This window comes from Lissotriton vulgaris, unplaced genomic scaffold, assembly GCF_964263255.1.
Source record: "Lissotriton vulgaris unplaced genomic scaffold, aLisVul1.2 SCAFFOLD_671, whole genome shotgun sequence".
Taxonomy (NCBI): domain Eukaryota; kingdom Metazoa; phylum Chordata; class Amphibia; order Caudata; family Salamandridae; genus Lissotriton; species Lissotriton vulgaris.
This window is the reverse complement of record NW_028248167.1, coordinates 599,920-612,367: the sequence shown is the minus strand read 5'-3', so window position 1 is coordinate 612,367 and position 12,448 is coordinate 599,920. Positions and strand designations below refer to the sequence as shown.

The 12,448-nt window shown below is 47.5% G+C and overlaps 1 protein-coding gene across 1 annotated transcript in view; it reads right to left on the bottom strand.

Annotated features, from left to right (window-relative positions):
- The window catches only part of LOC147664912 (uncharacterized), a 313,239-nt gene that overhangs the window by 218,770 nt on the left and 82,021 nt on the right, over positions 1 to 12,448 (bottom strand). Inside the window, exon 4 of the mRNA XM_086949902.1 lies at positions 631 to 741. Coding sequence (XP_086806028.1) covers positions 631 to 741 — 111 coding nt within the window. The remainder of the gene's footprint in view (positions 1 to 630; positions 742 to 12,448) is intronic.

The window sequence follows — 12,448 nt, the reverse complement described above, 5'->3', positions numbered from 1 at the left end:
ATACCACTGGGAGCCGTCTCCTACCCTGTGGGACGTCGGACACTGTGTTCCTGCTTGGTTTCCTACCCCTCTCCCCCAGCACTTCCCTTCTTCATTCCTCAGAGTGTGCCTGTGACGAAAGCACTCCTCTCCCCTTGTTGGGGGGATCCAGCATCTTATGCCCTGTAGTCTCAGCAACCCCGCTGAGAGAGTCCACCGTGAAAATGGGAATCACACAAAACTGAGGACTGAGAATGATCGCTGTCCCACCCAGCCGGAGGTCAGACACAGTTACTTCCCCGTCTGCAAGCTGTGTCCCCAACCCCCCTCCACTTCCGCTTTCCGCCTTCCTTCTTTGGCTACCACCCCTTTGCCCTTCCTCTCTCCCCTGAATTCCTCTCTAACTGCCTGCTTTGTCTATCCTTAGGTCTATACTCTGCTTAATTATCCCTCCCATCACCCTTTTACATGACCCCCTTACCCCTCTACCTGCCAATAACCTAAGAATGTAACTTGTAACTACTGTACCTTCTGTAACAATGTGTAATTTGTAACCTTTCTAACTCCTCATGTAAAGCGCTCTGATACCTCCGGGTCTAGCCAGCGCTATATAAAACTCAAATAAATAAATAAAAACAGAAGAGGACTTACCCACAGGACACTGAATATTTTCTACTTCATGTGGGTTTTGGTCGGCCCAAGGATCAGTCTCTTCCTCATCTTTGATAATGGTGGAGATCACTTCTGTGGTGAACTCTTCTTCTGAGAATGAAATTTAAAAAAAAGGAAAGTTAACCTGTGGGGATTTGGGATTGGAGCGTAACTCTGTGTCTGTGCCATGTTTCTCGAAACAGACACCTCCAGTCTCAGCATTTGATATATTACAGTGATAATGACATCAGTGTCATGTAGGGGGTGGGAGTTTTGTCCATATACACTATCAATAAACAAATGCCCGCCCTCTGATGTCTTTCAACACAGTCAGTTCAGCTCAGGGAGAGAGGAGCAGGGATGGGACAAACCCATCTTTTTAAGTGTAGAGTTCTCCGCCCGCGGACTCTCTGCTGTCCTAAAATTACTATTAACACGTAGTTTGTGGATATTACAAAATATCGTAAGCTTACACAAGAGTAACTCAGGCCCTGTGTGCTCACTCATTCCACTTGCCACAAGGCTGCTTCGTTTCCCTCCTTCATGAGGTGAGATTCACAGTAAGAGGTGCAGCAGGTCAGGCTATGTCAATTTTGTTTTGCTTTCATTCATGTCAATTGACCTCTTATTGCTTTGGTCAGACTATATAATCCTAAAAAGCAAGAGTTTTAGAGCAGCTGTATGGAACATTTTTGCTTACACAGCTAAAATAATGTAAATGCTGGCTATTAAGCTAAACTGATAGTGCCAGAAATTCAACTAAATGCCCCCCCCCCTCCCAATAATAATCCATGTTACTTCAGCATTTCTGTGGGTGTAGCACACTGTATTTCTCTACACATTCTCATGTGATAAGAACTTCAATAAATTTGGAATAAATGCTGAAAATGTCTGTGTTTGGAGTGCATGAGTCAAGGAGGTGAGGTGAACACCCTTGGTGGAGCATGGCACCACAGCGAGAAGCCAGCTCTAAGCTCCCACCATGGCACCCATGGTGGAGCATGGCACCACCGCGAGAAGCCCGCTCTAAGCTCCCACCATGGCACCCCCGGTGGAGCATGGCACCACCGCTCTAAGCCCGCTCTAAGCTCCCACCATGGCACCCCCGGTGGAGCATGGCACCACCGCTCTAAGCCCGCTCTAAGCTCCCACCATGGCACCCATGGTGGAGCATGGCACCACCGCTCTAAGCCCGCTCTAAGCTCCCACCATGGCACCCATGGTGCAGCATGGCACCACCGCGAGAAGCCAGCTCTAAGCTCCCACCATGGCACCCATGGTGCAGCATGGCACCACCGCTCTAAGCCCGCTCTAAGCTCCCACCATGGCACCCATGGTGGAGCATGGCACCACCGCGAGAAGCCAGCTCTAAGCTCCCACCATGGCATGGCACCACCGCGAGAAGCCAGCTCTAAGCTCCCACCATGGCATGGCACCACCGCGAGAAGCCAGCTCTAAGCTGCCACCTTGGCACCCAGGTTGGAGCAGCCTGCTGTTTGCCACTTAGACCCCTTCATAGTTTTGGACTAGAATGGGCATGGCCATAGGAGCGGCCGCTACACGTAGGATACTTTGGTCCCACTGGACAAAGAGTGAAAAGTAAAAAGTCTGCATTTGAACTAAGAGCCCATTTGCTGCCAAGTTCTGGGTTGGTAAACAGCAAACAGTGATGCTTATGACCTTGTTCACAGACATTTTAGAATTGTTAAGGCTCGCATAAAAGCTGTGCTGCATGTAGAAAATTAATGTTATCAGACGCATGGTGAAAGTACAGCACATTTTGTAAGTGACATTCATTTAAAGGAGTTGAAATATATAACAGAGTTGGAACAATGTAGTGCGGAATTGCTCAGAACTGTTGATGCTAAAATGTGTAAAAACAAATCGTGCGAAGCGCTGTGATTCCTTTGAGTGTATTAGGAGTAATTTGACAGCAGTGTGTGGCTTCCTATCCTATGAGAATATCAGGTTCGAAGTCGGTAAATGTTTGTAATGTATAGTCCACACAAGCAAGCGGTTGACATGTATCTGTGTATTTAATAGGTAAGGTCTTCATCAACTATCAACACACATAAAGATACGGTCCTTGTTAGCCAGAAGGAGGGAGGGGAAGGATTCAGCATTGCATGGTCTTGCAGAAAGGTGTGGTCTAACCACGTTTTACAGGCCGCAGGGTTGGATAATCAGATCAAAAATTGCTGTGCAGGGGGCCTGATCAATTTCTGTCTGTGAAGGCTGCACATTGTGCAATGCACCTTTCTCAACGCCAGGGGGAAGTGTACACATAGCCTAGTCTCAGCTCCGCACATTGCTTGATGTACCATTCTCATGCCAGGGGGCAGTGTACATGTAGCCTATTCTGGGCGATGCACCATTCTCAACACCAGGGGGCAGTGTACACACTGTCTATTCTGGGCTTTGACTATGCGAGGGCACCTGAGGGCTGGAGGCGCAGCCAAATGCAAGAACTCTTGCATGTGCGCTTATGCAAATCGCCCCGTTTCAAGGGAGTGTTTCCGATTAATGAATTCACGTATGTTGCTCTGCTCTACTCCGACCTTGTGGTAAAACAATTAATAACCAATCTATGGTCCATACCCGCAGAGCCTGGAGTGGAACATCCTCTGAGCGGGTGTCTATATTGAAGTGCCAGCTCTTCATATATCTACTTTTAAGGACAGAGCCAGGCTCTGTCCGGGATACTACAGGGCACAATGGACTCCTTTTCACGTACAAAAGTCTGTTTCCCTCTTCCTGAGGGAGGCGTATTGATTACAAACAACACAACTTATTTTACTACTTGCTCTGTTGCCTCTCACCTGGGTAGTGAACAACATGCACTTGGAAGAACCCCCCCCCCCCATTATCATTAGGAGGGAGAACTGGAGTATATCCCTCAGGGTGAAGGTACACTAGAGGTGGTGGAAGCCACAGTTAAAAAAGTGGTGTTGTGGCACTGGTGCCTTTGGAGAAGAAAATCATGCAGTTGACGGCTCTTTTCAGGCCTTGATGGGGCCAACCTGGCTGAGAAAGAACCAGATCGCTATCCAGGAGGCTCTGATGAAACCATGAGGTACCTGGATCGGCAAGCCTCAGGACCCTGCAGAGGAGGAACTGCGAAGAGGCCCACCTCCTTCTGGTATGTTTGACTGTGAAGGTATCAATGATCCCTGAACCACGGAATGGCTAACAGCAACTAATATAACTGTCTATGTGGCCAGTCGCCTCCACAAGGACTCAAACCCATCCTGGGCTTCTTTGATGCCCCTACTAGGCAGATCAATAGGCTAAGAGCGGGTTGCCATAGACCTTCCTTGAAGGGCAAAGTAGCTGTGACCTGGAGACAGACTCCAGAAGGGCTACCTTTCTAGTGAAGAATGTCAAGGACCCGGAGAAGGGTATGAACTGGTCCTGGCGATCCTGCCAGGACAAGTTGATGGGCCTGCTTACTAAAACTCTAGACATGGCAAAAAGCCACTAGAAAGTCAGGATCTTATGTTTCTCTCCAGATCCTTTCAGTCTGGGCCACAAGCTATCATCTTATTGAGTAATGTGAACTGTGCCATTTCAACTAGAAGACAAAGATCTCTCCTAACTAAGATGGATCCAAAGCTGGGTGACTTGACCTCCTCCGAGGTGGAAGCGATAGCCATGGAAAGCTTTTTTGTCACCCTTTTATTAAGGAATTATCTAAATTTGTTTCCATGTTCACATCCCGGGACAAAGCTCGGTCCACTATTAAAAAAATAAAGTGTTCTCTCCCAAGGTTTTCTTCTGTGGCCGATCGTGGAAGGGGCACTCGCCTGGCCACTTATTGCACCAATGCTCCCAGCAGGGACAGTATTCCAGGAGACGCACCTGCCAGGATCCCAATAGATTTATAGGTTCTTTCCCTCCCCGTGGTGCGGGCAAAGATAAAGGAACTAGTGGCTCAGATAATGGCTCTTCAACACCAGAAACTGTACTATACTGGGTGCTTCCCGTTCTTCAGTTGCAAAGGTCAGTGGTAAGTTTCCATCCTTCACACAGAAATGGCAATTCCTAACCAAGGGCTCCTGGGCCTTGCAGACAGCATAGAGTCCCATGGTTCCCCCATTCCACATGACAAATCCCGTCCTCTATCCTTTTCCAAGGCACAAGCATGACCGACAGACCAGGAGGTAGAGGTGTTACGGGGGAAAGAGCCATTGTCAAAACAACCATTCACCCCCCCAATGAGTTGTGCCAGCAACCTTCTCTTGGTGAAGAAGAAAAACAAAGCGGTTGTTAGAAATGGGATTTCCAGTTGGCTAAGGCTTGCGACAGAGCCAGGCAGAAACCACCACTCTAGTCAGGGCAAGGAAGTTACACGCCAAAGATAACCCCTGCTCACCCTCTAGGTAACGTGACACGAGCAGTAAGGCTTATCCCGGAGGCAATGTAGGTTAAGTATTTGCGCACGCACCCAGCAACAACACCCAAGGCCCACCACAAAGGAAACTCCACACAAGGTTATATATAAAAATAGTATTATACCAAACACATTAGATAATAAACACACACTTTACAATGTGCCACAGGCACGGGCAGAATTTACAGGGGATTATGTATATGGGACAGGGCCACTGTCAGGAATAAGCACTTTTAGAACTAGCACTTGGTAGAATTAGCACTTTGTAGGAATAACGCTTAGAACATAGCACATATAATAACTGTAGCACCAAATAACAAATGTAGCACACAATCAGTAATCACTGGTAAAAGGTAAGTACCACCTACGCAACCCTAACCACTTTAGGAAAATATCACGCAGGGAACCATGAACTCACTAGTATAACTATACTAGGAAAAACAACCACCTAAGCATAAAAATACATTTAGGGGTATAGGCCAGAAGCTTCACACATGATGCATAAAAACACATTCAGAGGTGTCAGAACACAGGGTGTGCAACACATACTACACACAGTACATTACCTAACACCCAAAGCATTAGCGCATAAATCACATTTAGCACAAAATATCACATAGGGCATGAACACGTACCCCACGCAAGGGCACAACAACAGAACTGTCCCCAGGCCAACTGGCCTCTCAGGGGCTGAAACGCCCTGTGTCCAGCAAAGTCAGGGCAGGCTGCGCAGGCAGCCAACAGAAGATTGCGCAAAGGTTCTCAGCCTAAACGTAGCAGCTGCCCACTAAGTGCTGGGCAGCTGTAGGACCTGAGCCTGGCAGGCTCTAAAACAACTATGTCCTGCTGGACAATGTGGGAGCCACGGGACTCGGTATGCAACAATGCCCCCAGGATCCTCGGGGCTAGGGATCAACAAATGCCCTCTGGAGCCCCTCGTGGGCTCGGCAGAAATGCCCCTCAAATGGAAATGATGCTGCCAACTGGGGGAGAGGGGGAGCGGCCCGCTGCCAACTGGGGCCGCTCTACCTCAAGGAAACTGCCCCCGGAATTGATGGAGTCCCGCTCGGGGGACTCGAAACAACGACAATGCCCAGGAGCCTCTTGTGGGCTCTAGACACCAACGTTTGAGTCCCTCCTCGGGGGACTCACAGAACAATGGACCCCAGAGACCTCAGCAAGTACGGCCAAGCCCCTCATGGAGACTTTAAACATAGGTAGGCCACGTTGGAGCCACACGGGGCTCGGCAGAACAATAGTGGGGCCCGGAGCGTTGGAGGCCCGTTCTGGGGCCTCGGGGCTTCACTCACCGGTCTCTGGCGGCGGCGGCCCCTCTCTGTGGCGACTCCTCTCAGCTCCTCAACGTAGAGGCCGGACTCTGCCACAGGCGGTGCTCTACCCTGGCACGGGAGCTCCGCGACTTCACCCGCGGCTTCCGGTCTTTGCAGAGGCTCTGCTTGGCTTCCCCAGACCCGCCCACGTCCCGGCGTCTTGTGCCTGGCTTCCTGTTTCTGGCTACTGAGGGCCGCCAATGGCAGCGCGGCCCTTGGTAGGGAGGCGGGCACAGCGCCTCCTAATCGATCTCCGGTGATTTTAACCGGCAGGAATACGGGGTGGGCACCCGTTCAATAAATAAACAAAACAGGGTGGGCACCTGTTCCTGAAGTAAGCAAGCAAATGTTCGAATTAAAATAACAAGCATGAACATTACCTGCGCCATCTTGTCTTTCGAAAGTTCTTTCATTAACATAAGCCGCAGTCATTTTGATCAACCGCAGCCATTTTGTATTCTGATGGTCACCTTTTTCTCACCCTGCCCTCACTAGCACCCATCTGGCCCTCTGACCATGTGGTAAATAAATATTTACCGTCTGAATTTCTATGCAGTAAAGTTCAATAAAATAACTCAATCGAAAATAAGAGTCAAAGTCCGTGGCATCTGAGTTATAAGGGTTTTATTCCATAAAATGGAATGGTTCGAACCAGGATATCATGTTCCTTTCACCATAAAGGATCAGGAAGGGATAGAGCATACTTTATTGACAGAATACATCTTTTATAGTTAATGCACATAATGGTGAGGAGTACAGAAGGCGTAACAGCTGAGAGAAACGAGATAAGAACACATGTGCGTAACAATACGTAATCAGAAGGCGTGCACTAGGGCGTACACAGAGGTGTGTGCTAGAAACGTCACATAGAAGTGTCACAAGTGGGTGGATACATAGTGGAATCTTGCAGTGTCAGCAGAAATCTGTAGCAAGGATGCGCGCGCAGCAGCATGACGTGTGACTGACGTGAGGCTGGAGGGTGCAGGGGACTTGACATTTAGCACTAGAGGAAAGAGACAGAAGTCTGGCATGTCAGATCAACTCGTTCCTAAATCATATCTGATATCTCGTGTTTGGGGAACTATATTATCTAGAAGGAAAGGTCTCTTGGGCAAAGGCTACTCTATACTGACTATTAATGCGTGTATATGTGACTACGTGTCTGCGTGTAATGCGAGGGGCCATGGGCCTACCATGGTAACAGGAGCGATGAATTACTTGCATGGAGACAGAGAGGCCGGGCCCTTTGCTCTGCAGCCGGGGAAATGTTTATCTATTCTGCTAGACTGGAATGTGTTTTCGAGGAGCTGAGCTCGGCTATACTGATAACTTGAAGGCAAAATACTGTCTTTGGCAGGCAAGCAGGCCGAGCCGGGCACCGCTCGCCGCGCAGGGAGTAGGACAGAGGTCAGGGAGGCATCCCACGTTGCAGCTTTCAGGAGGCAGAGAACAGAAAGGGCTCGATGGCAGAAATCAGGGCCTAGCTCTGCAGGACTAGGAAAAACGTGAAAGTGCACCATGAAAAGACGTTGGCAAGGCATACTTAGGAACTGAATTATCGATCCATTCATGGTGGATCTGAAAGAGGACATGTTAACGTTGGACGCAAATGTATTTGCGTCTTCATAGCAGGTCGAGGAGGGAAGTTACATGCACTTTAAGCTCGTACATGGAGACGGTGGGGTTCACGTTAGGGGACACAATTGACTATAAAAATGTATATTACCTCATTCCCTCCTTGTCCCCTACGGACCCTTCATGAGATATCAATCCTCATTAGTCCATCTATTTGTTCATATAACATCATTTGCTCTTCCTTTTTCAGACGGGATTTAGAACGTGGACTTGGATGAGGAAAACAGGATGTGGCGCACAAGCCGCAAATCGCCGGCCCACATTGTATACATAGGCAACAACTGAATACTATGAGAAGGGCTATTCCGAGGAAGGATAGGACTTTCCATCCCCAGGCTGACAACACGCTCCAGAACCAACTGGACCAAGTCCAGGTATCTGGATTCTGATGTATCTGACTTGCAATCTTATGGAGACGTGTTATGGCTTTATATACTGACGGTGCATTATTTGGAATGAAAACACAGCAGCTCGATCCGAGGACTTTACAGGCCCCGCCCCTATCGGCCAGAATGACGTCAAGGACGAGACGATTTTGAAGAACGACAAGTCTCATAGCAGACTGTTCCTCGGTCAAGTTACCTAGGGCGGAAGTAGTTTCATTCACTACTGCTTCAAGGGTTCTGGTCAAGTGACGTATAGATTTACTATTAAAGACAGCACCTAAATAGGGAAAGAAACCTTTATTGAAATCTGTGTATCGTTCCCATGCCGTTTCAGTATAGTCGACAATCGGGAGATCTCTTTTGGGTCTATGAACTAGATGGGAGTTTCTATGATAATCAGGTGGAGCTAGAAAAACAGGTGGCAGAAGGAATGCAATGTAACATGTCCCATCCCAATCTAGTGGCAAACGTATATAGGCTGTATGACCACAAATGAAATAGGAATGGCGGGTAGCTTTGAATGTAGACTTGCCTTTATCACTGAATTCGATTACAGTAGTACATTTACTATGACCTACAGGTACTGAACCATTCTTCCTGACACATAATTCGCCTTTGACGGGTAATACTGACATAGAGGGTAAGTCTGGTCCTGTATCAGACTGAACATTCAGAATCATGAGGTTAAGTGTATAATTACCTAATCCATATACTTCATTTTCTAGATCGGTCCCTGTCCTTTGTGGAAGACCCTCCTTGTTAGGGTAACATGCTTTATGCAGAACTGTATTCAGATTTCCCCATATCCAACTGCCTTTGTAGACTATGGACGCAGAGTCTAAAGAATTTATTAAACTAAACCACGCGCCACAGGAACCATTATGTGTGAATGGATACGGGAAGAGGGGCAAGACTCCCTTGTATTTCTGATAGGGAGGAAGTCGGCCACATATCCAACAATTTGTAGCATTGCTGGTCTGATGAGAATGATGTAACATACTGATAAAAGTATTGTTGCGCAGCGCAAGTCGGTAAGCTAACTCATGCGGGGGTAGTTCGCTGAAAGTATGCTCGACAGTGCTGTTTGAAAAGAAATGTGCATGTATGGAAAGAGGGAAATACATGTGTAGCAGAAAACTTGCAGCAATAATCATAAGACTCAGAAAAAACATAATCAATAATGTCACAATACAGTGACTACGAAGAGATTTACAATATTCTCGTTTCTTGAGCTGTTTCTGTCTATCTCTCTCTCTCTCTATTGGGGTCTAACGGGTACATGTCAGAAACTGTCTAACCGATTCACCTAGGGGAGGACTTAAACAATTAAACTGTCTGTCTTGCTAGACCTCAGCTTTAATTTATACTCCTGTTGAGGAGTTTTCTCTACCAGGGGGGGTTTAGAGTCACTGGAATCTGGGCAGTCCTTAGAGGGGGAGGAAGAGTCAGTCTCTGGCGGCGATCCGTAAAGTTTTTTAACATGACTCATGTGGACCTATCCCTTGCGGCCCTCCAACTTCACTGCCGTCCTCGTGGTCAATAAGACGAGCTTCGGCTCCTGCCAGCGGGGCTCCAGCGGACTTCTCCTGTCGAAATTTCGTACAAAAACGAGGTCCCCCGGTGTAATCTCGTGCGGCTTCACCTCAGTGTTGTCGGGAAAGGCTGCAGCTACCTGTGAACGACAAGATTGTAGTGCAGACATCAAGGAGGCAAGGTAATTGTACTGTCAGGGGATGTCCTAACACTATGGAATCACTTTGTCGGATTGCTAATGCTGTTGCTGCAACTGATTTTAAGCACGCAGGCAGAGCCTGGGCTACTGGGTCTAATGTACTCGAAAAATAAGCACACGGCTTATGTGAACCTGCTTGGTCTTGTGTGAGGACAGATAGAGCTGTGCCATCACGTTCGGTAACAAAGAGTGTAAAAGGTTTGCTGTAACATGGTGTTGCTAAAACTGGTGCTTGACATAATGCTTTCTTTAATTCATCAAAAGCCTGTGTGTGTTCCTGAGTCCAAGGGAGGGCAGTCGAAGTCGCTGCCTCCTGTGTTATCAACTGTATAAGTGGCTTGGCTAGAAATGCGTACTGGGGAATCCATTGCCTGCAGTAAGAGGTGAGGCCAATGAAGGCCCGCACTTCCTTTTGTGTCGTAGGTTGCGGTAAGTGTGCAATTAACTCGATGCGGTCAGGTGTTAGCTGTCTCCCCCTCTTGGACAGCAAGTGCCCAGGTACACCACTTGCTGAACACAGAATTGTAACTTTGAAGGGGACACCTTGTGTCCCTTGTCAGCTAAGAAATGCAAAACCGTCAGTGATGCATGTTCACATTCAGGTTCGCTACGAGCGGTGATCAGCAGATCATCGACGTACTGCAGCAGGGCAGTGTTAACTGGCATTTGAATACTGTCAAGTTGTCTTTTTAATGCTTGGCTGTAGATGCTGGGGCTTTCCGTGAATCCTTGAGGTGCGCGTGCAAATTTGAAGCTTCGGCCATTTAAACAGAATCCGAAAAGATATTGGCTCTCCGGATCAATGGGGACACTGAAGAAGGCGTTCTTGAGGTCAATTACAGTAAAGAACGTCGCCTCTGAATCAATAGCAGTCAACAAGGATGAGATGTCGGGGACCACAGGGTACTGTGGCACAATGCATTTATTTAATTCTCGCAGATCAATCACCAACCGATAAACTGGTGGTGCATTTGGGTCAGTACGTTTAAGAATCTGAATGATAGGGGAATTACATAGATTGGAGTCGGTTTCGACAACCACTCCCTGTGCAATGAGCTCTTCAATGATTTCCAGTAAAGCCACTACAGCATCGGGTGGTAACTTGTATTGTCTGATTCGGGGCAGTACAACTCCTGGCTTGAGTGTAACACGGTATGGTGTAATGTGCATACAACCTACATCAGTTGGGCCTTTCGCCCACAAATGTTCTGGTACATTTTTCAATCTGTCATCAAAATCTCGTAACACATAGTGACCCTTGAAGTCACGTAAAAACAGTCTAACTCCTTCCGGAGAACAACATATTACAGCTCCTAGAGCTTTCAGTGTCTTGATACCTAACAAGTTTTCTGGACATGACTTCGTGAGTAGTAAGTCTGTAGTGCGTGACAATGGACCAACTGCTAGGGGAACAGGTTTCGATACTTCATTAACAATAGGCTGTCCTGAAAAACCAAGGGAAACATTCTGTGAGCCTGAGAGGGGTGCCCCTGGAACCTCATCGTGACTTATTGTTGTTCGACTTGCCCCTGTGTCAATCAGAAACTTTCTATCCTTTCCTAATACTTGACTATGTACATAAGGACCCTCTTGATCTACAGGGATTTCAATAAGAGGCAAGCCAACCTCCCTCTCTAGGCTGTTTCATGTGTATCGCTGATAATCGGGATAATCAGATTGTGCATACTGGTACATCTGTTGTGAAACTTGCTGTGTCGCGGCAATGGGCTGTGGACGTGGTACCGCTACTGTCTGTCCTGTCTGTTGTGGAGCAGGCATTGGCTGAACGTTCTGTGTCTGCTGAACTTGGTGTTGGACCTGGTCCTGTCTAGGCTGACGTGGTCTTTCTTTAGTTTTGCCTGTGGCTATGTTGTGTTTCAGGACGGTACATTCATTTACATAGTGACCTGGCTGTTTACAATAGTTGCATGTTCCTCTAACGGGAGCTGCCGAATTATTAGACTGTGTCATACCCCTTTTCTGACCGTCAGCTGGGACTGACTGAGCGACTAACATTTTCATTTTCGTATCTTTCATACGTCTTTGTTCGTGATCTTGTTCTTCTCTAATTCTATTCTGGTGGTACTGTAACATTTGTAACATTTGGGATGGCGTATTTGCTTGCCATGTGCTTTCGACTTTATATACACGGTTCTTAACCTGTGGCAGGGAATTCTCGACTAATTTGGTTACAAAAAGGTGCGGGTATAACTCGCTACTTGGTTTCAGGCCACTATTAATAATAAAACATTTCTCGAATCTAGAATAAAAATCACTAGTGTCTTCATCGTGTTTCTGTTTACAGGCTGAGATTGCGTCCCAGTCTTCCTTTTTCGTTGTCAAT